Source organism: Salvelinus namaycush, chromosome 39 (genome assembly GCF_016432855.1).
Source record: "Salvelinus namaycush isolate Seneca chromosome 39, SaNama_1.0, whole genome shotgun sequence".
Taxonomy (NCBI): Eukaryota; Metazoa; Chordata; class Actinopteri; order Salmoniformes; family Salmonidae; genus Salvelinus; species Salvelinus namaycush.
Window position 1 is genome coordinate 22,095,568 of NC_052345.1, and position 25,547 is coordinate 22,121,114.

Below are 25,547 nucleotides of genomic sequence, written 5' to 3' on the forward strand. Positions count from 1 at the left end.
TCATGCAATCATTTTCAGTCAGAATTCCTTCATTGAATGTAAACAAACCCTTAATAAAATAGCTGCTATCATATCCTGGTATTGATTGTTATTACTAACCTTTTGATAGCCTTTGATGATTGTGGACATAATGTAGACACAATGCTGTATGCATAACTGCAGTCATTTCAGTGCTGGGTAATCATAGCAAGCCATCAGCAGTTGTCTTGAGAAAATGGCTCAAACTATAACTTATCAAGGGGTATCGCTTTTCTAATAATGGAAATTGAATGTAACATAATAGAACAAGAACAGCATATTGAATAGAATGAACAAAATAGAGTCCGACGAGGAATCGAGACTTAATGATAAACTATCATTTTAAGAGTCAAGTATAGTGTGTAGTCAATGGTAGGCATCGTTTCATGGAACATTGTTGGCTGATATACCAATGTCGTATACTGTATAAACCCTATTATTATTCGCACTGTCATCGGTTTGATGTAGCACATTTGTTCTTTCCCAAGGACGTGCACATGACACCCCCGTCTCCTATACAGCAGCTGCATTGAGTACCGTTCTCATAGCAGCAGGATATTATGTTGGCAGCGCGATCGGGGATTTATTTTTAATTATGAGTCCTCCTGCAAATTAATGCAACACTTTGGGCATATCGATTTTTTTTCTAGCACTCTAGTGCAGCACAACTGTTTTTCACAGGATCGCAACCACCTATGAAAAAATAAAAGGATAATTTGACATACCTTTTTTTTTTTTTTTATGTATTATTTATACCACCATTTCTTTAAAAAGTTTACACCAATCAGGTTTGTTGAAAGTATTATTGTTGTGCTATTGTATAGGGCAGGTTATATTTCAAGGGGAACTGCAGCGGCTGATTTGGCCTTGTTTTTTTGGGGTTGCTCAAGAAATCCTGGTGGCCATGCCAGAAGCAAAACTTTGATGCGGGTGTTTCTTGGGTGTGTCCTTGCCACCATCAAGACACACCCATCTGTCAGAACCTTGCCTGCAGCTGTTTCACCCCACTCAATCAACAAACAAACCTCATGCATGTTGAGTTCAATAACTACAGGCAGATACATGTATGGTGAGATGCCAGAGCAAGCTTTAAATAGGTCAGTAGCCTACAGAGTAATTTGAGGAGAATGCAATTGCTGAATTTATGTAGTTATTCTAAACAAAGTGTTTTGATAACTTTCAAATGTAGTAACAGGTCAATGTAGAATAAACAAGCCTTTACATAATTACCATAGAAGCAGTGTTCTACTAATATAACAATGTGCACCTTTTATTGTCATTCCCAGCCGATACAGATACTGTGCCTATTCATAATTTTGTCTGATGGAAATGAGGCTACCTTGGCAAACATGTCAGTGGTCATACCTTCCTATGTGATGTCCTGTATGCAAAAGGAGTTCCTAGATCCTTTTGCAGAATACACAGGGTTACTCCCTCCCCATAATGACTGATACAATACAAGTAAAAGTTTAGTACATTTTTTTATGCTAAGTGACAGGTCTCTCTCCATTTAAAGACATCAGTATCAAGCCCATCTGTCAGACTGGACTTCACATCATCTTGCAAGTCTCCATGTGCTGACTCCATACATGTTTCTGTGAACACATGCACACACAGTCACTGTTCTATTACCAATGGCAGTTAGGATAGGTGATATCTGACAAACATGCACTATGTTGAAGCTTGAAGAGGTCAGACTAAACCTACCTAATCGACGACCATTGGTGAGTGAGAAAGAGGTGAGGCTGGAGGTAAGGTCTTTGCCAGCACCCCATTGATAAGTATGGCAGTATAGATCAGCCCCTGGCCCCTCATCGGTCCCCTTGCTGGTCTTCTCTGTTGCATGTTCGGCTGAACATATCTCGAACAACTGCAGCAGGCAATCCTCATAAACAATATATTTCCTCATCTTATGAGGTGGTGTTGATCGGGAGGGCCTGTGACAGGGTGATACAATAGACAGCCAAGTACTAAATTGCATTTTGTTCTAAAGAAAGGATCACATTTGAAATTTTTTTTTTTACTTCTTTTAATTTTATATATATTCATATAACACCCATTACAGTTGTTGATGAAGCCTTCTGTGTCATCAGGGCAGTAACTCGGGTCAAGCGAATTCTATTCTATGCTTGACAGATGTAGCCTGACTGTAGCTCCAGATTGGATTAGATTCAGACCGATGACGCCGCCTATATGTTTTTTTGCTCCTAGTTCACTGTATTAGTCAGATTCAGACGTGAGTGAGTTAGGTATGACCATAGCGGCATCTATTATTTTGCCCTAGACAATACACTTGTATAAGCACTTTAGCAAATGTTAGCTAGCATTATCAAATGATAACGTTACATAACCAACAGTATCTAGAAAATACACAAACTTGTATGAGCTATGATGACCTAGATACATTGTAATGAGGTATTTAGCAAGCTAATTATGTAGTTAGCTAGCTAGCTATGCTAACATTAGGTAGCCTGCCTCACTAGCATTATCAAACGATAACGTTACAAAACCAGCAGCATCTAGACAATACACAATAAACTTGTATGAGCTATGACCTAAGTTCTAATGACATAGCTAATTAGCTAGCTAAAATGTTATCTAGCCTGCTTTGCTAGCTAACGTTAGATGGCCTACCTCACTTTATCAAAAGATAGCTACCTATATAACCAGCAATAACGTTATCTGAAATCGTTAGTGTTACAGGCTTTGGTTTTTCCATTTATGTTTAGAGGTTGGACTTTAGCTCGTTAGCCCGTAGGGCACACGCGATTAGTGTTGCATAGATAGTATGTGTTACACCTGTGCTGGTTGCCGTCTCGTTAGTGGGAAAGGTGTTTCACCTGTGCTGGCCAAGGTGCAATTTGAGAGTGGCTGGCCCACTGCGTCAGTTTCATTGATAGATACAGAGGTTTGACACATTTAGCTGGCACTCCCCATTTTGAGTTCTAGACAAACAATCCTGTATCTGAATTTGGTTTGCGCCAAATTTTTTGGTTTGCTTCCTGTCTTTAATTTTGGTGTGGGTTTTTCTTTTGTTTTGCCTCTTGGGCAAATTTAGTGGGTGCTCATGGTGGGTGTCTTTTTGAACCCCTCCTAAAACCCCACCTGTTTCGTTTTGGTTGTTGTCAGTGACTTTTTGTTAGTTTCCCCCTTCTGTTTGAGTGACATTATTTGGTTTTCTTGCTAGGGAACATAACAAAACGGGGGCTTGTCTGGGATATTGTTTCCCATGAGTATGGTGGTCGCTCCAGTCACATACTCTGAAGCTCTGCTATACCCAGATATTTGAGTGTTCAAAATAAACTTTTGTGGTAAAGTTTCTTTCACTGACATCCACCTTGAGGGGTTATAAGATTGGTGGAATCAATTTGAAAGTTGAATAAACACACAGGCTTTAAATAAGAGGGTGTGCACTGCTTTGTCTCTTGACTGGAGATCGGACTGTGCACTGTTGAAGTTACTGTCCTTCGGGCTTGTGAGTTGGTCACAGAGGCATACAGACATCAGTTCTGTAAATGTAAAAAAAATAAAGCCATGTGAGTTCGCAAGGGAACAAGACTCATACTTCTCGAGCAGTTCAAGAATTGCCCTCACGAAAGGGTTGCAACCTAGATTCATGAGCACAAAGATCGCACTCTTGAGAAAGCTGCAGTTCTAGCAGATGAGTTTGTTGACACATACAACTACCTTCACAAACAAATCAACCAGTAGGTATCCTTGTGCAAAAAGCAATCCAGAGAAGTCACCTACTGTGAGGTTTCAGTCCATTTCTACAGTGCCCAAAGATTAAGATCAGCAGAATACTGTTTTTTTTTTTTTTTGTATCCGCCAGTTTGTCAATACTGCCGTGAGAAAGTACACATTGTCTATCAGTGTTCTAAGTTGAAACAGAAAAATTAGAGAAAAAGCAGTTTCTTCTTGTGGGAGCACTCCAGCCCAAGTCGCTGGTTAGGACTGGTGTATTTCGTAAACAAGATTTTGGATCAGATGTGTTATAACCCTTTGTTTCAGATGGGTTCGTGCCTCTGAGGAGTTGGGATGCTGTTAAGCAGCCGGTGAAGATACTGTGAGATACCGGGGCAGCCCAGTCCTTCATTTTGGAGGGTGTTTTGCCTTTGTCTGACACTTCAGCAACTGGCTACAATGTGTAAGTACAAGCCGTGGAGATGGGCTGCATGGAAGTTCCTTTGTATAATGTGGAACTCGAGTCTGATCTTATTTCTGGTTCCGTTGTTGTTGGAGTGAGGCCTAGCCCACCGGTGACGGGGGGTCTCGTTCATTTTGGGAAATGATTTGGCTGGAGGGATGGTCGTGCCAAATCCTGTTGTTGGTAAGGAACCCAGAGTAAAGTAACCTGATGGGTTATCAAAAAATGATCTTAGTGTTCTCAGTGTGTGCCGTTACACATGCTACGTCTAAGAAAGTTGCTGGGAGCAAGTCTAGTGTTGAGGAGGATGTCAGCGATCCCACCGTGGTCGATATGTCCGAGACGTTTATGGGTGATCCTGATTTCGCTAAACCTCCTGAGTTGATCTCTCCTTTGAAAACCCCAAAGGTGAGCGAGCGTTCCTACAGTTGACACTTCGATGTCCAGGAATAAGCTGATTGCGAAACAGTAAAATGTTCTAATGAGGAAATGGCATCCTCGCTTCACTTCGGGGCAAGACGATTGGCCTAGTGTAGTGTATCTCAAATTGTCGTTATAGTTACACCACGATAAGAGATACTGAGGTTGGCTCATGATGGTAGTACGGCAAGCCATCTTGGGGTCAACAAGATGTATGACTGTATCTTGTATAACTTCTACTGGCCTAGTCTGAAACAGGATGTTGTGGCTTACTGTAAATTCTTTCATGTTTGCCAACGGATGGGTAAACCGAACCAAACTGTGCCGGTTGCATTTTTGCAGTATATTCATGCTTTTGACATACCTTTCAGCAGGGTTCTGGTGGGCTGTGATGGTCCTTTGCTCAAAGCAGAGTGGTAACAAGTTTCATTTGACCATGTGCGCTGCCACTCGTTTCCCTGAGGCCATTCCACTGAGGAAAATCAAGAGAGGAAAGTTACTACGGATATTGCAGCAGTTCCCCCTTGAAATCAGACATGTCTGTGGTCGAGCCAACTTGGTTGCTGATTGTCTTTCAAGAGAGGGCAGTCAATAAGTTTTTTGTCTTTTGTGTTGAGCCAGTGTGTAGCCCTGGCTCACAATTGATTTTGACTGCACGTTTTGCCATTTTGGAGATGAGTATTGTTTTGGTTGCGATCGTTCCAAGGGGACGAGAGTTAAAGGAGCGTACAGTATGTGAGTTTCTCAAAACTTCAGTTTTAGACAGCTATAAAAATATATACACTGCTCAAAAAAATAAAGGGAACACTTAAACAACACAATGTAACTCCAAGTCAATCACACTTCTGTGAAATCAAACTGTCCACTTAGGAAGCAGCACTGATTGACAATAAATTTCACATGCAAATGGAATAGACAAAAGGTGGAAATTATAGGCAATTAGCAAGACACCCCCAATAAAGGAGTGGTTCTGCAGGTGAGGAAACCACTTCTCAGTTCCTATGCTTCCTGGCTGACCCCACGGGGTGAGATCTTGCGTGGAGCAAGATCCAGAAAATCACATTGTAGGATTTGTAATGAATTTATTTGCAAATTATGGTGGAAAATAAGTATTTGGTCACCTACAAACAAGCAAGATTTCTGGCTCTCACAGACCTGTAACTTCTTCTTTAAGAGGCTCCTCTGTCCTCCACTCGTTACCTGTATTAATGGCACCTGTTTGAACTTGTTATCAGTATAAAAGACACCTGTCCACAACCTCAAACAGTCACACTCCAAACTCCACTATGGCCAAGACCAAAGAGCTGTCAAAGGACACCAGAAACAAAATTGTAGACCTGCACCAGGCTGGGAAGACTGAATCTGCAATAGGTAAGCAGCTTGGTTTGAAGAAATCAACTGTGGGAGCAATTATTAGGAAATGGAAGACATACAAGACCACTGATAATCTCCCTCGATCTGGGGCTCCACGCAAGATCTCACCCCGTGGGGTCAAAATGATCACAAGAACGGTGAGCAAAAATCCCAGAACCACACGGGGGGACCTAGTGAATGACCTGCAGAGAGCTGGGACCAAAGTAACAAAGCCTACCATCAGTAACACACTACGCCGCCAGGGACTCAAATCCTGCAGTGCCAGACGTGTCCCCCTGCTTAAGCCAGTACATGTCCAGGCCCGTCTGAAGTTTGCTAGAGAGCATTTGGATGATCCAGAAGAAGATTGGGAGAATGTCATATGGTCAGATGAAACCAAAATAGAACTTTTTGGTAAAAACTCAACTCGTCGTGTTTGGAGGACAAAGAATGCTGAGTTGCATCCAAAGAACACCATACCTACTGTGAAGCATGGGGGTGGAAACATCATGCTTTGGGGCTGTTTTTCTGCAAAGGGACCAGGACGACTGATCCGTGTAAAGGACAGAATGAATGGGGCCATGTATCGTGAGATTTTGAGTGAAAACCTCCTTCCATCAGCAAGGGCATTGAAGATGAAACGTGGCTGGGTCTTTCAGCATGACAATGATCCCAAACACACCGCCCGGGCAACGAAGGAGTGGCTTCGTAAGAAGCATTTCAAGGTCCTGGAGTGGCCTAGCCAGTCTCCAGATCTCAACCCCATAGAAAATCTTTGGAGGGAGTTGAAAGTCCGTGTTGCCCAGCAACAGCCCCAAAACATCACTGCTCTAGAGGAGATCTGCATGGAGGAATGGGCCAAAATACCAGCAACAGTGTGTGAAAACCTTGTGAAGACTTACAGAAAACGTTTGACCTCTGTCATTGCCAACAAAGGGTATATAACAAAGTATTGAGATAAACTTTTGTTATTGACCAAATACTTATTTTCCACCATAATTTGCAAATAAATTCATTAAAAATCCTACAATGTGATTTTCTGGATTTTTTCTTCTCATTTTGTCTGTCATAGTTGAAGTGTACCTATGATGAAAATTACAGGCCTCTCTCATCTTTTTAAGTGGGAGAACTTGCACAATTGGTGGCTGACTAAATACTTTTTTGCCCCACTGTATATATATTTTTTCACCTTTATTTAACCAGGTAGGCCAGTTGAGAACAAGTTCTCATTTACAACTGCGACCTGGCCAAGATAAAGAAAAGCAGTGCGACAGAAACAACAACACAGAGTTACACATGGAATAAAGGAGGGGGTAAGGCAATAAATAGGCCATAGTAGTAAAGTAATTACAATTTAGCAGATTAACACTGGAGTGATAGATGAGCAGATGATGGTGTGTAAGTAGTGATACTGGTGTGCAAAAGAGCAGCAAAGTAAATAAAAACAATATGGGGATGAGGTAGGTAGATTGGGTGGGCTATTTACAGATGGACTATGTACAGCTGCAGCGATCGGATATTCAAGTCTCTCTGGTTATACTCGCCACCACTAGTCGTTGCACACCAAGCTAGCGTTACTGGTGCAGACTTGGGGACCAGCGAACTCCAACCACCTATTCTGCATACTAGGGTCCTTTGGCAGGGCTAACTATTCTGCATACTAGGGTCCTTTGGCAGGGCATGCATTGCAAGACATAAAACTTTGGCTGTGGAGGCATGGTCAATCCGTATAGGGCTTTTCAGTCTGCCATCCTTTGAATGCATTGGGGATGATGACACAATGGAGTCCCATTCAATGAAGGGACACAACAATTTCAAAGATTTTGCTGAGTTACAGTTCATATAAGGAAATCAGTCAATTGAAATAAATTCATAAGGCCCTAATCGATGGATTTCACATGACTGGGAATGCAGATATGCATCTGTTGGTCACAGATACATAAAAAAAAAAAGGTAGGGCCTTGGATCAGAAAACCAGTAAGTATCTGGTGTGACCATTTGCCTCATACAGCGCAACATGTTCTTCTCATAGAGTTGATCAGGCTGTTGATTGTGGCCTGTGGAATGTTGTCCCACTCTTCTTCAATGGCTGCGCGAAGTTGATGGATATTGGCGGGAACTGGAACACTGTTGTACATGCTCAATGGGTAACATGTCTGGTGAGAATTTTGGGCATGGAAGAACTGGGACATTTTCAGCTTCCAGGAATTGTGTACAGATCCTTGTGACATGGGGCCGTGCATTATCATGTTAAAACAGGAGGTGATGGCGGTGGATGAATGGCACAACAATGGGCCTCAGAATCTCGTCACGGTATCTCTGTATTCAAATTGCCATCGATACAATGCAATTGTGTTTGATGTCCGTAGCTTATGCCTGCCCATACCATAACCCCACCGCCACCATGGGGTACTCCGTTCACAACGTTGACATCAGCAAACAGCTCGCCCACACAACGCCATACATGTGGTTTGCGGTTGTGAGGCCTGTTGGATGTACTGCCAAATTCTCTAAAACGTCATTGGTTGAGAAATTAATATTCAATTATCTGGCAACAGCTCTGATGGACATTCCTGCAGTCAGCATGCCAATTGCAAGCTCCCTTAACTTGATACATCTGTGGCATTGTGTTGTGACAAAACTGCACATGTTAGTGGCCTTTTATTGTCCCCAGCACAAGGTACACCTGTGTAATGATCATGCTGTTAATTCAGATTCTTCATATGCCTCACCTGTCAGGTGGATGGATTATCTTGGCAAAGGAGAAATGCTCACAAACAGGGATGCAAACTAATTGATGCAAAAAGATCTGAGCGAAATAAGGGTTTTGTGCTTATGGAAAATTTCAGGGTTCTTTTTATTTCAGTTCATGAAACCTGGGATCAGCACTTTACACGTTGCGTTTATATTTTTCTTAAGTGTAGTTTTTCCACAATTAAACATTTCCACATACATAGATCTACATAACTCGACATGACTAGGCAAGGATGTATTGCTCAACAGTCAAAACAGAAAGACATTAAAAAAAATAACACATTTTTGACGAGACTGCATTTATGACAAAAATTATCCTATTTTCACACTAGAATAAATGTTTCTGACTCATATCGAAGCCACATAGGCCATTTTCAAAGGGATTAGTTGCTTTCCAGGGGCAGTCACTATACACTTAACAAAATACAATATGTAATCGGAATTACTCAATATAGAGTCTGCAAAACTTAAATTGGTCTCTTGTGCTGGGCAGTGGGTTTAATACAGAGTGCTGGTGACTCATTACTCCAGCCGCTACATTCATTACAATCCAATACACTGCATATGAATTACATACTGTATGGGTTTATACATATAAACTGCTGTATATGCTGAGGTAAAAGTGGGTTGGGAATACTCAGTAGGGTCTGTAGGTCGAGTGGAAAGTGCGGCTTGGTATTTAGACTTCAGTCCCCCAAAAAATAACACCATATATCGATTCTACTCTACTGAGAATTACCAACCTCTCTTTTGACTCAGCACATAGAATAGTTTTTTCTCTACAGCCCAGTGTTGTGAACATATCGATCTGAACATTGTGTTTTTTGATAGTGGTCTTACAAAAGGTTTTTGAAGCATATTTGTAATTGTTTTCATAAAGTCCTTTTTGCGTTTGCTTTATGCACAATAAAAATGGGACATTGATGAAAATGTTATACTGTATCTTTTGAAATAGTTATCCACATTTTAATATTTTGAAATGCGGGCTTTTATTTTGAAGGAATTATTATTAGCATACAGAACTGCCGTCATTGTTTGTGCTGCTGGCAGAATACTCGTGCGGCATTGAATTTATATGTCCTGTTTGATTGTACAGTAGATCAGAAGAAGTAGTGCTCAAATACGATCCTTAACTTTGTTGACCAGGTAAGAACGCCGACTTTATTACTAAATGTTACATTCGGGTAAACGAGTTGGTCTAAACTAGTGTACAGGGAAGAATATAACAAATGAATAGCTAAATGTCCGAAAAGTCCACAGATTCTACACAATTAATAACCGATTGGGGCTTAACCAATATAAATGATTGTAAAAAAAAAACAAACAAAAAAAACGACGAGCTGTCTATCCTAAAGCCTATTAATTTCATGGCATGCGTTCAAGCAACCACTAGTGACATTTTTGCCGCGTTATTGGGTGTGCTGGTTCCCTAGGGTTGACCTACTTTTGCTGTCATGCATTGCAGTCAGGGTGTTTGTTCGACATTGCAGGCGACTTGCCGACGGACCGATCTACAAATACCTTGCATCACAAATAACTACTCATTATTATTTGTTGATCAGCCAGTGTCACCATTTACCCACAATGCATCATGGATTTGACGCTCTCGAACACGGTAGTGAGTTCACTGCCCATTTAATTATCTCGCCAGCGATGATTAATCGGATGTTGTATTAAAATCCGAAATGAAGGCTGTGCTGCTGTGCACTCCTTTTAGTGGTTTTGTTAGCGCGCGCTGGTAAAGTGTTTTTGTGTTGAGTAATGTGCAGCCCGGCTGCCGTAGTAAACTGAGTTTAATTGTGTGGGGTAAAAGCCCCACCTATGGTTAATCCGATCGCTGTAGCGGCAGTACAGCATTTACTGAGATGCGACCTCTGCAGAAGTCAAAGCATTCATACTGCTTGCGCTTTGGGGAGCTGTCATACGCATCCAATAAATTGGTCTGCGGTGCACCACTCGTAGAGATAGCTTTTCAGCTAATTACGAACAACTGGCCAAACGAAATGACAAGACCTTACCTCTTCTGAGATGTTGGAGTAGGAGCTCAGCCAATTCTAGTAGTAAAAATGCTGCACCGGTTTTCCACCTGAATCTCCCCGATGCCCCCCAGCAAAATTAGACTACATTCAGGCTATTGTTTATGTCACACTATGTTGAGGTAAACATAAGAGTATAGTCCTTGTATGGATGTCAACCCCAATACATGTTCATGTCATCAATCAACTGCATTACAGTTAAAAGTGACTGAATACAGTTTATACGAATGGGAGCATGGCCGCACTTCTTCTAAACCGGAAAAGGGACAACTTCTAAATGTTATGCAGCGAAAACAGCCAAATTTATAAAAATCTGATTTTAGTAACCACATTGTGGGCCTGTTACAATACATAAATCATGACGGATTTGACAAATATCCACTTTGTTTGATAAGATTTGTTGAATGTGTACAAATCCTCCCTGATCTCCTTCCAGGAGTTCTAACTCCTTTTTGTGTCTTTGAAATCCCTACATGAGGTATCATAAATATGTATTTTATTTGCGAACTTGTTCTGATAGACTTTCATCAAAGTTCTCCATGTTTGTGTTTATACAGGATGTACCGCCCCCACCTAATGCCAACCAACATGCCAATACAGAGCTATGCGGAGCCCTTCACATTGCTACCTCAATTTGGCCTACACAAGCCTCCAGAGGCTCCACAATTGCATCACACCAGATGAAGCATTAATCACCTTTTCAAATCAAAATGTATTTGTCACATGCGTCGAATACAACAGGTGTAAACCTTACTGTGAAATTCTTACTTACAAGCCCTTAACCAACATTGCAGTCAAAGAAATAGAGTTAAGAAAATATTTACTAAATAAACTAAAGTAAAAAAATATATAAAAGTAACACAATAAAAGGACAATAATGAGGCTATATTCAGGGGGTACAGGTACCAAGTCAATGTGCAGATTACAGGTTAGTCTAGGTAATTTGTACATGTAGGTAGGGGTAAAGTGACTATGCATAGATAATGAACAGCAGGTAGCAGCAGTGTAAAAACAAAGGGTGGGGCGGGCAATGTAAATAGTCCGGGTGGCCATTTGATATATTGTTCAGCAGTCTTATGGCTTGGGGGTAGAAGCTGTTAAGGAACCTTTCGGACCTAGACTTGTCGCTCCGGTACTGCTTGCCGTGCGGTAGCAGAGAGAACAGTGTATGAATTAGGTGACTGGAGTCTTTGACAATTTTTTGGGCCTTCCTCTGACACCGCCTATTATATAGGTCCTGGATGGCAGGAAGCTAGGCCCCAGGGATGTACTGGGCCGTACGCACTACCCTCTGTAGTGCCTTATGGTCGGATGCCGAACAGTTGCCAATACCAGGTGGTAATGCAACCGGTCAGGATGCTCTCGATGGTGCAGCTGTATAACTTTTTGAGGATCTGGGGACCCATTGTCATGCCCTCTTTACAACTGACTCCACTACAGCCCCGTCGATGTGAATAGGGGCGAGTTCGGCCCTCCCTTTCCTGCAGTCCACGATCAGCTCCTTTGTCTTGCTCACGTTGTGGGAGAGGTTGTTGTCCTGGCACCACATTGCCAGGTCTCTCATCTCCTCCCTATAGGCTGTCTCATCGTTGTCAGTCTACCGCCTACCGCTGTTGGAGTCGTCCTTGGCCACGCAGTCGTGGGTGAACAGGGAGTACAGAAGGGGACTAAGCAAGCACCCATGAAGGGCCCCCATGTTAGGGATCAGCTCACCCGATGTGTTGTTGCCTACCCTGATTACCTGGGGGCGGCCCGCCAGGAAGTCCACAGTCCAGTTGCAGAGGGGGGTGTTTAGTCCCAGGGTCCTTAGCTTAGTCATGAGCTTTGTGGGCGCTATGGTGTTGAACGCTGAGCTGTAGTCAATGAACAACATTCTCACATATGTGTTCCTTTTGTCCAGGTGGGAAAGGCCAGTGTGGAGTTCGATTGAGATTGCGTCATCTGTGGATCTGTCTGGGCGGTATGCAAATTGAAGTGGGTCTAGGCTTTCCGGTATGATGGTGTTGATGTGAGCCATGACCAGCCTTTCAAAGCACTTCATGGCTACTGATGTGAGTGCTATGGGGCGGTAGTCATTTAGGCAGGTTACCTTCACTTTCTTGGGCACAGGGACTATGGTGGTCTGCTTGAAACATGTAGATATTACAGATTCGGTCAGGCAGAGGTTGAAAATGTCAGTAGAGACACTTGCCAGTTGGTCCGCGCATGCTCTGAGTACACGTCCTGGTAATCCATCTGGCCCTGCGGCCTTGTGAATGTTGACCTGTTTAAAGGTCCTGCTCACATCGGCTACAGAGAGCGGGATCACACAGTCGTCCGGAACAGCTGGTGCTGTCATGCATGCTTCAGTGTTGGTTGCCTCGAAGCGACCATAAAAGGCATTAAGCCCATCTAGTAGGTCGCATCACTGGGCAGCTTGCCGGTGGGTTTCTCTTTGTCGTCTGTAATAGTTTGCAAGCCAGCCACATCCGACAAGTGTCAGAACCGGTGTAGTAGGATTCAATCTTAATCCTGTATTGACGCTTTTCCTGTTTGATGGTTCGGCTGAGGGCATCGTGGGATTTCTTATAAGCGTCCGGGTTAGTTTCCTGCTCCTTGAAAGCGGCAGCTCTAGCCTATAGCTCGGTGTGGATGTTGCCTTTAATCCATGACTTCTGGTTGGGATATGTACGTACGGTCACTGTGTGGATGACGTCGCCGATAGACTTATTGATGAAGCCAGTGACTGAGGTGGTATAGTCTTCAATGCCATTCTTTACTGTACATTTTCAAACCTGTGTCCTCATGATGGCGCAACAGTAGCCCGATGGTGTAGGCTATTGTGTTTAGTTAAGTTTGTTCCAAAAGCCAAGTAAAGGTTGCCCTTTGAGCTAATACTAAAAGCTGACAGGTAAAATGCTTTATTCCTTGTTATAAGCATCTATGACTTATATGGTGTATAATAAGATTAGTTCACATTACCCAAGACATAGAATTATAGGATTTCTGTGACTGTAGCTGACACTTTCTGAAGGAACCACCTTGATTTGGAGCCCTCACTTTAAATGTTATGCATTTTTGGCTAAGACCTATTTTGCAGCAATAAATGTTTTGGAACAATAAATGTATAGCCTTGGATCTGATAGCAGATATAATCGGCCATTTGTAATAACACACACATTTGTCTACCATATGGCCGTTTGGTCATTTGCAGAGATAGGATAAAGCTCCTACCACAGGCACCAATCCCCCTTAAGCTTTTTTCGAAAAGGTCTGACAAGCAGCTTTGATATGATCCAGTGTGACTGTGATTTAAATAGTGAAGTCTGTGTCAAAGCAGCTTCATGTATCTACATGGTATCCATGATCCTGTACAGATCATAATATCCTGTGTAGCCTACATTCAACAAGTGAATAAATGACTGAATAATATCACATGGTTCTATTTTCTACTGGTAATAATAAGGTAGCACATTATTTTATGGTATTGTTTTCACCTGGTTTTTAATGGGACATTTTAACAATAGGTGCTCTTGGTACTTACTAAAAATAATTGGTTATTACTGTCACGTTCCTGACCTGTTTTCTGTTGTTTGGTATGTGTTTAATTGGTCAGGGCGTGAGTTTGGGTGGGTAGTCTATGTTATGTGTTTTCTATGTTGGGTTAATGGGTTGCCTGGTATGGCTCTCAATTAGAGGCAGGTGTTTGGCGTTTCCTCTGATTGAGAGTCATATTAAGGTAGGTTGTTCTCACTGTTTGTTTGTGGGTGATTGTTCCTGTGTCTGTGTAATCCACATGGGACTGTTTCGTTTGTTCGTTCGTTTTGGGTAGTCTGTTCCTGTTCTTGCGTCCTTCGTCTATATGTAAGTTCGTTTGTTTCAGGTCTGTTGCCTTCGTTTATTGTTTTGTAGTTTGTTCTAGTGTTTTGTCAGTGTTTCGTCTGTTTGTAATAAATAGTTATGTATTCATCACCCGCTGCGCCTTGGTCCATTCATACACCACCAGACGAACGTTACAGAATCACCCACCAAACCCGGATCAAGCAGCGGGTTAACGGACAGCGCACGAAGCAGGATTTCTGGTCTTGGGAGGAAATCATGGAAGGAAAAGGACCATGGGCTAAAGTTGAAGTGAATCGCCGCCCATGGGAACAGCTGGAGGCAGCTCGGAGAGCGGAGGAAACCGGAGAGAGGAACCGGCGTTATGAGGGGACGCGTCTAGCACGGAAGCCCGAAAAGCCCGCAAGTACAACCCAAAAATTTCTTGGGGGGGGGGCTAAGAGGTAGTGGGTCTAGGGCAGGTAGGAGACCTGCGCCCACTTCCCAGGCTAACCGTGGAGAGCGGGAGTACGGGCAGACACCGTGTTACGCAGTAGAGCGCACGGTGTCTCCTGTACGTGTGCATAGCCCGGTGCGGGTTATTCCACCTCCCCGCACTGGTAGGGCTAGATTGAGCATTGAGCCAAGTGCCATGAAGCCGGCTCTACATATCTGGCCACCAGTACGTCTCCTTGGGCCGGCTTACATGGCACCAGCCTTACGCATGGTGTCCCCGGTTCGCCTACATAGCCCGGTGCGGGTTATTCCACCTCCCCGCACTGGTCAGGCGACGGGGAGCATACAACCAGGTAAGGTTGGGCAGGTTCAGTGCTCAAGGGAGCCAGTACGCCTACACGGTCCGGTATATCCGGCGCCACCTTCCCGCCCCAGCTCAGTACCACCAGTGCCTACACCACGCACCAGGCTTCCAGTGCGTCTCCAGAGCCCTGTTCCTCCTCCACGCACTCTCCCTGTGGTGCGTGTCTCAAGCTCAGTGCCTCCAGTTTCGGCACCACGCATCAAGCCTCCTGTGCGTCTCCAGAGCCCTGTACGCACTGTTCCTTCTCCCCGCACTCGCCCTGAGGTGCGTGCCCTCAGCCCGGTACCTCCAGTTCCGGTACCACGCACCAGGCCTATAGTGCGCATCGAGAGTCCAGTGTGCCCTGTTCCTGCTCCCCGCACTAGCCTTGAGGTACGTGTCTCCAGTCCGGTACCACCAGTTCCGGCACCACGCACCAGGCCTACTGTGGGCCTCAGCAGGTCAGAGTCGGCTGTCTGCCCAGCGCCGTCTGAGCCATCCGTCTGCCCAGCGCCGTCTGAGCCATCCGTCTGCCCAGCGCCGTCTGAGCCATCCGTCTGTCCAGCGCCGTCTGAGCCATCCGTCTGTCCAGCGCCGTCTGAGCCATCCGTCTGTCCAGCGCCGTCTGAGCCATCCGTCTGCCCAGCGCCTTCTGAGCCGTCCGTCTGCCCAGCGCCTTCTGAGCCGTCCGTCTGCCACGAGCCATTAGAGCCGCCCGTCTGTCCCGAGCCGCTAGAGCCGTCCGTCAGTCAGGAGCCGCTAGAGCTGTCCGTCAGTCAGGAGCCGCCAGAGCCGCCAGCCAGTCAGGAGCCGCCAGAGCCGCCAGCCAGTCAGGAGCCGCCAGAGCCGCCAGCCAGTCAGGAGCCGCCAGAGCCGCCAGCCAGTCAGGAGGTGCCAGAGCCGCCAGCCAGTCAGGAGGTGCCAGAGCCGCCAGCCAGTCAGGAGGTGCCAGAGCCGCCAGCCAGTCAGGAGGTGCCAGAGCCGCCAGCCAGTCAGGAGGTGCCAGAGCCGCCAGCCAGTCAGGAGGTGCCAGAGCCGCCAGCCAGTCAGGAGGTGCCAGAGCCGCCAGCCAGTCAGGAGGTGCCAGAGCCGCCAGCCAGTCAGGAGGTGCCAGAGCCGCCAGCCAGTCAGGAGGTGCCAGAGCCGCCAGCCAGTCAGGAGGTGCCAGAGCCGCCAGCCAGTCAGGAGGTGCCAGAGCCGCCAGCCAGTCAGGAGGTGCCAGAGCCGCCAGCCAGTCAGGAGGTGCCAGAGCCGCCAGCCAGTCAGGAGCTGCCAGAACCGCCAGACAGTCATGAGCTGCCCTCCAGTCATGAGCTGCCCTCCAGTCATGAGCTGCCCTCCAGTCATGAGCTGCCCTCCAGTCATGAGCTGCCCTCCAGTCATGAGCTGCCACTCAGTCATGAGCTGCCACTCAGTCATGAGCTGCCACTCAGTCATGAGCTGCCACTCAGTCATGAGCTGCCACTCAGTCCGGAGCTGCCACCCAGTCCGGAGCTGCCACCCAGTCCGGAGCTGCCATTAGTACAGAGTTGTCCCTCTGTCCTGAGCTACCTCTCTGTCCTGAGCTACCTCTCTGTCCTGAGCTACCTCTCTGTCCTGAGCTGTCTCCTCTATGTAGGAGGGGCCTTAGTGAGGGTTCCTGGACCATGGTCGGGGGCGAGGGTCGCCACTCAAAGGACGCGAAGGAGAGGGACAAAGACAGTGGTGGAGTGGTGTCCTCGTCCACCGCCGGAGCCGCCACTGCGGACAGATGCCCACCCAGACCCTCCCCTTGAGTTGTAGGGGTGCGCCCGGAGTTCGCACCTTGAGGGGGGGGTTCTGTCACGTTCCTGACCTGTTTTCTGTTGTTTGGTATGTGTTTAATTGGTCAGGGCGTGAGTTTGGGTGGGTAGTCTATGTTATGTGTTTTCTATGTTGGGTTAATGGGTTGCCTGGTATGGCTCTCAATTAGAGGCAGGTGTTTGGCGTTTCCTCTGATTGAGAGTCATATTAAGGTAGGTTGTTCTCACTGTTTGTTTGTGGGTGATTGTTCCTGTGTCTGTGTAATCCACATGGGACTGTTTCGTTTGTTCGTTCGTTTTGGGTAGTCTGTTCCTGTTCTTGCGTCCTTCGTCTATATGTAAGTTCGTTTGTTTCAGGTCTGTTGCCTTCGTTTATTGTTTTGTAGTTTGTTCTAGTGTTTTGTCAGTGTTTCGTCTGTTTGTAATAAATAGTTATGTATTCATCACCCGCTGCGCCTTGGTCCATTCATACACCACCAGACGAACGTTACAATTACATTGTTACAGTTTGACCTTGTCTTTTTTCTATTTTATATATACACTGCTCAAAAAAATAAAGGGAACACTAAAATAACACATCCTAGATCTGAATGAATGAAATATTCTTATTAAATACTTTTTTCTTTACATAGTTGAATGTGCTGACAACAAAATCACACAAAAATGATCAATGTAAATCAAATTTATCAACCCATGGAGGTCTGGATTTGGAGTCACACTCAAAATTAAAGTGGAAAACCACACTACAGGCTGATCCAACTTTGATGTAATGTCCTTAAAACAAGTCAAAATGAGGCTCAGTAGTGTGTGTGGCCTCCACGTGCCTGTATGACCTCCCTACAACGCCTGGGCATGCTCCTGATGAGGTGGCGGATGGTCTCCTGAGGGATCTCCTCCCAGACCTGGACTAAAGCATCCGCCAACTCCTGGACAGTCTGTGGTGCAACGTGGCGTTGGTGGATGGAGCGAGACATGATGTCCCAGATGTGCTCAATTGGATTCAGGTCTGGGGAACGGGCGGGCCAGTCCATAGCATCAATGCCTTCTTCTTGCAGGAACTGCTGACACACTCCAGCCACATGAGGTCTAGCATTGTCTTGCATTAGGAGGAACCCAGGGCCAACCGCACCAGCATATGGTCTCACAAGGGCTCTGAGAATCTCATCTCGGTACCTAATGGCAGTCAGGCTACCTCTGGCGAGCACATGGAGGGCTGTGCGGCCCCACAAAGAAATACCACCCCACACCATGACTGACCCACCGCCAAACCGGTCATGCTGGAGGATGTTGCAGGCAGCAGAACGTTCTCCACGGCGTCTCCAGACTCTGTCACGTCTGTCACATGTGCTCAGTGTGAACCTGCTTTCATCTGTGAAGAGCACAGGGCGCCAGTGGCGAATTTGCCAATCTTGGTGTTCTCTGGCAAATGCCAAACGTCCTGCACGGTGTTGGGCTGTAAGCACAACCCCCACCTGTGGACGTCGGGCCCTCATACCACCCTCATGGAGTCTGTTTCTGACCGTTTGAGCAGACACATGCACATTTGTGGCCTGCTGGAGGTCATTTTGCAGGGCTCTGGCAGTGCTCCTCCTTGCACAAAGGCGGAGGTAGCGGTCCTGCTGCTGGGTTGTTGCCCTCCTACGGCCTCCTCCACGTCTCCTGATGTACTGGCCTGTCTCCTGGTAGCGCCTCCATGCTCTGGACACTACGCTGACAGACACAGCAAACCTTTTTGCCACAGCTCGCATTGATGTGCCATCCTGGATGAGCTGCACTACCTGAGCCACTTGTGTGGGTTGTAGACTCCGTCTCATGCTACCACTAGAGTGAAAGCACCGCCAGCATTCAAAAGTGACCAAAACATCAGCCAGGAAGCATAGGAACTGAGAAGTGGTCTGTGGTCACCACCTGCAGAACCACTCCTTTATTGGGGGGTGTCTTGCTAATTGCCTATAATTTCCCCCTTTTGTCTATTCCATTTGCACAACAGCATGTGAAATTTATTGTCAATCAGTGTTGCTTCCTAAGTGGACAGTTTGATTTCACAGAAGTGTGATTGACTTGGAGTTACATTGTGTTGTTTAAGTGTTCCCTTTATTTTTTTGAGCAGTGTATATATATATATATATATATATATATATATATATATATATATATATATGGGATTTTCTGATTTTATTGAACAATTAGTGAAGGAGGGTGACAGTGGGGAAAGTCGGAGAGAGGTTGTGTCAAAGGGCGGTAGGCCCGATTCGTACCAATGCAGACTGTAGAGGTGTGCTGGAGGCTGCGGCATTAACACTAGACCAGCCAGGCCACAACCAAGTCATATCTTAGTAGGCCTAAATGCCTAGTTATTTCCAGGTCAACTGGAAATGCACGTTAACAATGGCCCTATTTCTAGGAGAAGTAACAAACTTGTCTTCTTGGTCTTGTATTTGCAGATCTACCCGGCCTGTGGACGAAAACAATGGCACTAATCTCCCTCGAGGATCTCGACGGATTGGAGGACGAGGAACTGGACAATGACATCACTGACAACCCTGATCCAATGGAGGACGACGAGCAGCAGAGGCTGTACACCCATTGGCAGGCGATCGCCAGCACACACCAGGTGTCCGTCCCCCGAGGTAAGCGAGATAGGCGGTGGAGTAAAACAGTCCCATTCGAGGTAGTTGCTTGGCAGCAGTGTATTTGGAGACAATCAATCTGAGAAATCAAACTCGTTGCAACAGGACATGGTTTCTTCCAACAGTTGAAATTTAAAAATCTCAGATTCTAGTTGCTACATCCTGTCCATAAGCAAAGACGGCGAAACCAAGTCCCAGATAATGATGATGACATTTCAACAATATCGGTGCATTGTTTTACGGCACATTGTTTTATCTTCCACATTCCAAACCGTCTGCAATACAGCAGTATCACTTGATTGCTATAGTGTGTGTACTGAAGTCTCTATCATGGCGTACTCAAAATGGGTATCAGTTTGAGGTCTAGTAAGAAGCTTGTAGATATTAGAGCAGGCCCATTTTCCTAGAGACTTGAATACTTGACATTAGCCCTGGGTACCGTTTATAAAGCATAAGCCAATGACGAATATCCCCCCACTTCACTTGGTTCCGGTGAGGTTTTTACCAGTGAGGTTTGCGTTCAGGCTGCTCTCTGTAAACTTTAAAATAAATGAAGAGGACCTCTGTGTTGTTTTGATAGAAATGACAGGACCAATTCAAGAGATGACGCGACGGAACCAAACCCAAGAAAGAGAGCAGGTCCCCTTTGCCTCCATCTCTCAGCATGAAAAGGTACAGTATGTGTCCCTTCCACTTATTACCAATCTTAGGTCAGGATGACAATGGCAGATATGTTGGCTGTTCCATTTTCTGGGTCGTCTATCCATCATGTAATGGCAGGAAGTGAAGGAAAGTCTGTAGTAAAATATGTACTTTTGAGTGTTTGAATGATAAATAAGTAAATAAATAATGAAAGCTGTGTGTATGTTCAAACGGATTTGTGTAAATGCCTGAGTGCAATGTGGTGTGTAAAATCTGTGTGCGTGTTGCCGTATGACCGTCCATGTATTTGCTTGAGTGCAATGTATGTTGTGTGTGTGTGTGTGTGTGCTCGCGTGTGTGTTTCAGCTTGAGCATCCATGCCATTGCTCGAGTGCAGAGTGAAGTGAAAGATCTCTTATATTCCCTGGATAACGAAGTGTGTGTTTGTCTATTTCTGCAGCTGGGCGAGGTGCTGTTTGAGGAGAGGGTGTACCCTGCAGGGAAGTGGGCGTGCATCACTAAAGGGGAGAAGCTGTACGAGCAGAGCATCTCCTTGGGCTTCATGAAACTCATGAAATTCATCTGCAAGGAGAACTCTGTCGGTAAGGGCTTAGTGTTCATGTTACTGTGTAATTATTGATGTAAGTATAGTGCAAAATCTATTGTAATCACTCATTGTTACAACTATATTGTAATCACTCGTTGTTCCACTGTACGTACAGCAGTAACCCTAACCATAACCTTAAGTACAGTGTATCTACAATTTATTGATTTGGGGCCTAGACTCTATTGTATATTAATTAGTCATTCTTACTGTACTTACATCAGTAATCCTAATCCTTACCATAGACCTAAATATAGTGTATAGTAAGACAGGGTAACAGTGAGTCATTATAATAGCACACTCTTGTATCGACAGGACGCTATTTGGGAATGACTGTACCCATTGTGAACAGTATCCAAATGCTGGAGGACGGCAATGGCTTTCAGAAGGACATCTTGACCGCATACTACCTGCCTGCTGAGTTCCAGGCGAACCCGCCCCAGCCAACTGACCTAGAAATCACCATACTCCAAAGGGAGGATTTACGAGTCATCACCCGGTAAGGACACTCCGACCTCTGGCTGACTTCGATACGATAATCTGTGTGTGGGGAATCAACCCAAACAATAGTGCTAACTTCTATAGATAATGGATACGTACTAGCTAGACTCACACACTACTTTGCATTGGTAAGATATCTGGCTAAAATACTATAGGTAAAAAATAATCAGATAATAGCAGTAATGATAGTATTTATTTAAACAAGAATAACAAATGCGGTCTTCTGTAGGACGTTCTTCGGCACCACCACGGAGGAGACAATCATGCCTCAGATTAACCTGTTGTGGCAGATGCTGGGCCCCAGCGAGGAGATGCATCGCAACTCCTACATGGTGGCTGTCTACGACAACCCTGGGGTGTCCTGTCGCAGGAACGAGATCTGGTTAATTCGACGAGACCCCTAAATCTCTTATAACATCCACCTGTCCCCTCCTGTATCATCCCGACACCCCCCTATCCCACAAATATGGTGTTTAAAATACAAGTATATTGTATCTCTGTGAAAAACTGTCTGGGCATTACATTAGTCTTATATTTCCATCACGTTTTATCTTTATTTTATTTTTCTTGTTTTTTATGTAAAAGAAAATTGGGAATATCATCTAATCATTGCAAACTGGTGTCACGTAGTGTCAAAGTCCGTTTTACATTTGAGTCATTTAGCAGACGCTCTTATCCAGAGCGACTTACAGCAGTGAGTGCATACATTTGAATACTTTTTTTCTTAATGATGTTGATACCATAATGTTTTTTCTAAACTATAAGGATTATGTCTTATAGGTCTGTAACTTACTACAAAAATGTTGTATTTGCAGTTGACTAGAGTAGGCATCCAGGTTTCACCTATTATTATCCATATACGTAGGTCATTCTGACACAACTTTATCATTCAAAGTTACTTGCTATGATATGTGGGTGTTCTCTTACTCTTAACTGCCATTGAATTTGATCCTGCTAGTGAATTTTGCCCACACTCTGCTACTTTACCTACATTTTGAGGCTGGTGTAGGGATTTTGGGTATAGGTGTCCGAATAAGTAAATGACTTCCCCCAGCCACAAAATGATAGACAGATTGGTCATTCGTTACCTTCAGTTACTACTAGTTGACACTAGGTGTCAACCAAACAGTAACGTTTGTATTATGTTTTTTGGTCTATTTATTTGCTTATTGGTGAATATCTCACAAATGAATAGATTGGTTTTGGTGAGGTTAGTTGTAAATGGAGCTGAGACTGGGACCAGGCTCTTTAGATTTTGAGGAAGGTTCAAGCTTTTTGAAGATTCATAGCTATAGTTAATGATGGTTGGGGAATGGAAGTTTAATTTAAGTGACTTATGAACCTGTCTGTTCAGCACGGCCAAATGATGTGCTCTTACTGTGCTTGCCTATTTTTTTATATATATTTCCCAGAATAAGTGTGTATTTGTTTGTATTCTACAATAATTAGTACGGTATACTTTTGATATGTTAAAATTGCACCCGGCCTCTCTTTTGTGACCTTGTATTTCTATGCTGTTTTCAACTGTTTTCAAAGCATACATTTCAGAATTGCAGTGTGAATTGTAGTGGGTTGCTTCAATTTGAAGCTGCAATATATAACTTTTTGGGCAACCTGACCAAATTCAAGTAGAATTGTGAGGAGTTATAGATCATTAATTCTCATTGAAAGCAAGTCTAAGATGTAGTAGATCTGTTCTATGTGTGTTTTCTATGCTTTCTGTTCTTAAGTTTAGTTTTGACCTCTTTTACTTTCTGTTTTGTACAATAACTTCAAACAGATGAAAATACTATATTTTTGGTTATGGAAAATATATTTCACAGCAGTTTAGATGGTACAATGATCCCTCTACACTATTTTTGCTTGTTTTGTCACATACCAAAATTTGAAATTTTAGCAAACAGAGAGATTTCTGTATAGTGTATCTTTAAACTACTTAAAAGATTGCCAGTGTAAGTTAATGGAGATTTGATATACATTTACACTTAAAAACGTACCGTGCCTTCAGAAAGTATTCACACCCCATTTACTTTTCCCACATTTTGTTGTGTTAAATTTAGATTTTGTCACAGATTTGACAAATTAATTAAAAATGAAAAGCTGAAATGCCTTGCGTAAATAAGTATTGAACCCCTTTGTTATGGCAAGCCTAAATACATTCAGGAGTAAAAATCTGCTTAACAAATCACATAAATTCCATGGACTCATTCTGTGTTCAATAATAGTGGTTAACATTCATTTTTAATGATTACGCAGTTTCTGTACCCTACACATACAATTATCTGTATGGTCCCTCAATCGAGTAATGAATTTCAACTACATATGCAACCACAAAGACCAGGGAGGTTTTCCAATGCCTTGCAAAGAAGGGCACCGATTGGTACATGGGAAAGAAAAAGAAAAATTACCTATTTGAGCATGGTGTCGTTATTCAATAAGCTTTAGATGGTGTATCTATAGTCAATACAAAGATACAGGCATCCTTCCTAACTTGAGAGGAGAGGACGGAAACCGCTCAGGGATTTAAAACAGTTACAGAGTTTAATGGTTGTGATGTGAGAACTGAGGATGGATCGACAACATTGTAGTTACTCCACAATACTAACCTAAATTACAGAGTGAAAAGAAGGACACCTGTACAGAATTAAAAAATATTCCAAAACATGCATCCTGTTTGCAACAAGGCACTTACTGCAAAAAAATGTGGCAAAGAAATGTACTTTTTGGCCTGAATACAAAGCATTATGTTTGGAGCAACAACACATCACTGAGTTCCACTCGTCATATTTTCAAGCATGGTGTTGTCTGCATCTACCTACATGTACATATTACCTCCATTACCACGACTAACCGGTGCCGCCGCACATTGACTCTGTACTGGTACCACCTGTATATAGCCTCACTACTGTTATTTTACTGCTGCCCTTTAATTGTTACTTTAAAAAATATATAATCTATTTTTTACTTAACACTTATTTTTCTTAAAACTGCAGTTGGTTAAGGGCTTGTAAGTGTGCATTTCACTGTAAGGTCACCTTGTTGTCATCTACACCTGTTGTATTCGGCGCATGTGACAAATACAATTTGATTTGATAATAACATTGATAATAACATTGATAATGTTATGGGTATACTTGTCATCGGCAAGGACTAGGGAGTTTTTTGGGATAAAAATAAATGGAATAAAGCTAAGCACAGGCTAAATCCTATAGGATACCTGGTTCAGTCTGCTTTCCAACAGACACTGGGAGACAAATTCTCCTTTCAGCAGGATAATAACCTAAAACACAATGCCAAATATACTCTGGAGTTGCTAACCAAGACGACATAGAATGTTTGAGTGGCCTAGTTACAGTTTTGACTTAAATCTGCTTAAAAGTCTATGTTAAGACTTGAAAATGGCTGACTAGCAATTATCAGCAATGACTTAGACAGAGCTTGAAGAATTTTTAAAAGAATAATGGGCAAATATTGTACAATGCAGGTGTGCAAAGCTCTGAGACTTACCCCAAAAGACTCACAGCTGTGTTTGCTGCCGAAGGTGATTCTAACTATTTTGTGTAGATCAATTACAAAAAAATTACAATTAAAACCATTTGAATCCCACTTTGTAACACAGCAAAATGTGGAAAAAGTAAAGGGGTGTGAATACATACTGAAGACACTGTATACAGATTTCATAATCTTTGCACTGTACGATTTGTATTTTTATGTAAAATGAAAATAAAATATATATAATATATATCTCCTCTATAATGAATACATGCTCTATTGATCTCCACTATAATGAATACATGCTCTATTGATCTCCTCTATAATGTATACATGCTCTATTGATCTCCACTATAATAAATACATGGTCTATTGATCTCCACTATAATGAATACATGCTCTATTGATCTCCACTATAATGAATACATGCTCTATTGATCTCCACTATAATGAATACATGCTCTATTGATCTCCACTATAATGAATACATGCTCTTTTGATCTCCACTATAATGTATACATGCTCTATTGATCTCCACTAATGAATACATGCTCTATTGATCTCCTCTATAA

The 25,547-nt window shown here is 43.8% G+C and overlaps 1 protein-coding gene and 1 long non-coding RNA gene across 2 annotated transcripts; one reads left to right on the forward strand and one right to left on the reverse strand.

Moving 5' to 3' along the window:
• Window positions 1–1,306: 1,306 nt before the first annotated feature.
• Window positions 1,307–10,218, reverse strand: LOC120032616. The gene is made up of 3 exons (XR_005473842.1): window positions 10,137–10,218; window positions 1,726–1,955; window positions 1,307–1,613 (listed from the first exon to the last, which is right to left on the reverse strand). It is a non-coding gene; the product is annotated as an uncharacterized LOC120032616 (long non-coding RNA).
• Window positions 9,747–23,576, forward strand: LOC120032615 (heme-binding protein 1-like). Its single transcript, XM_038978785.1, has 6 exons — window positions 9,747–9,838; window positions 19,551–19,736; window positions 20,317–20,408; window positions 20,839–20,980; window positions 21,298–21,481; window positions 21,713–23,576. Exons 2-6 carry the CDS (start codon window positions 19,577–19,579, stop codon window positions 21,885–21,887), a joined length of 753 nt encoding a protein of 250 aa, XP_038834713.1. The 5' UTR covers window positions 9,747–9,838; window positions 19,551–19,576; the 3' UTR covers window positions 21,888–23,576.
• The last annotated feature ends 1,971 nt before the right edge of the window (window positions 23,577–25,547 follow it).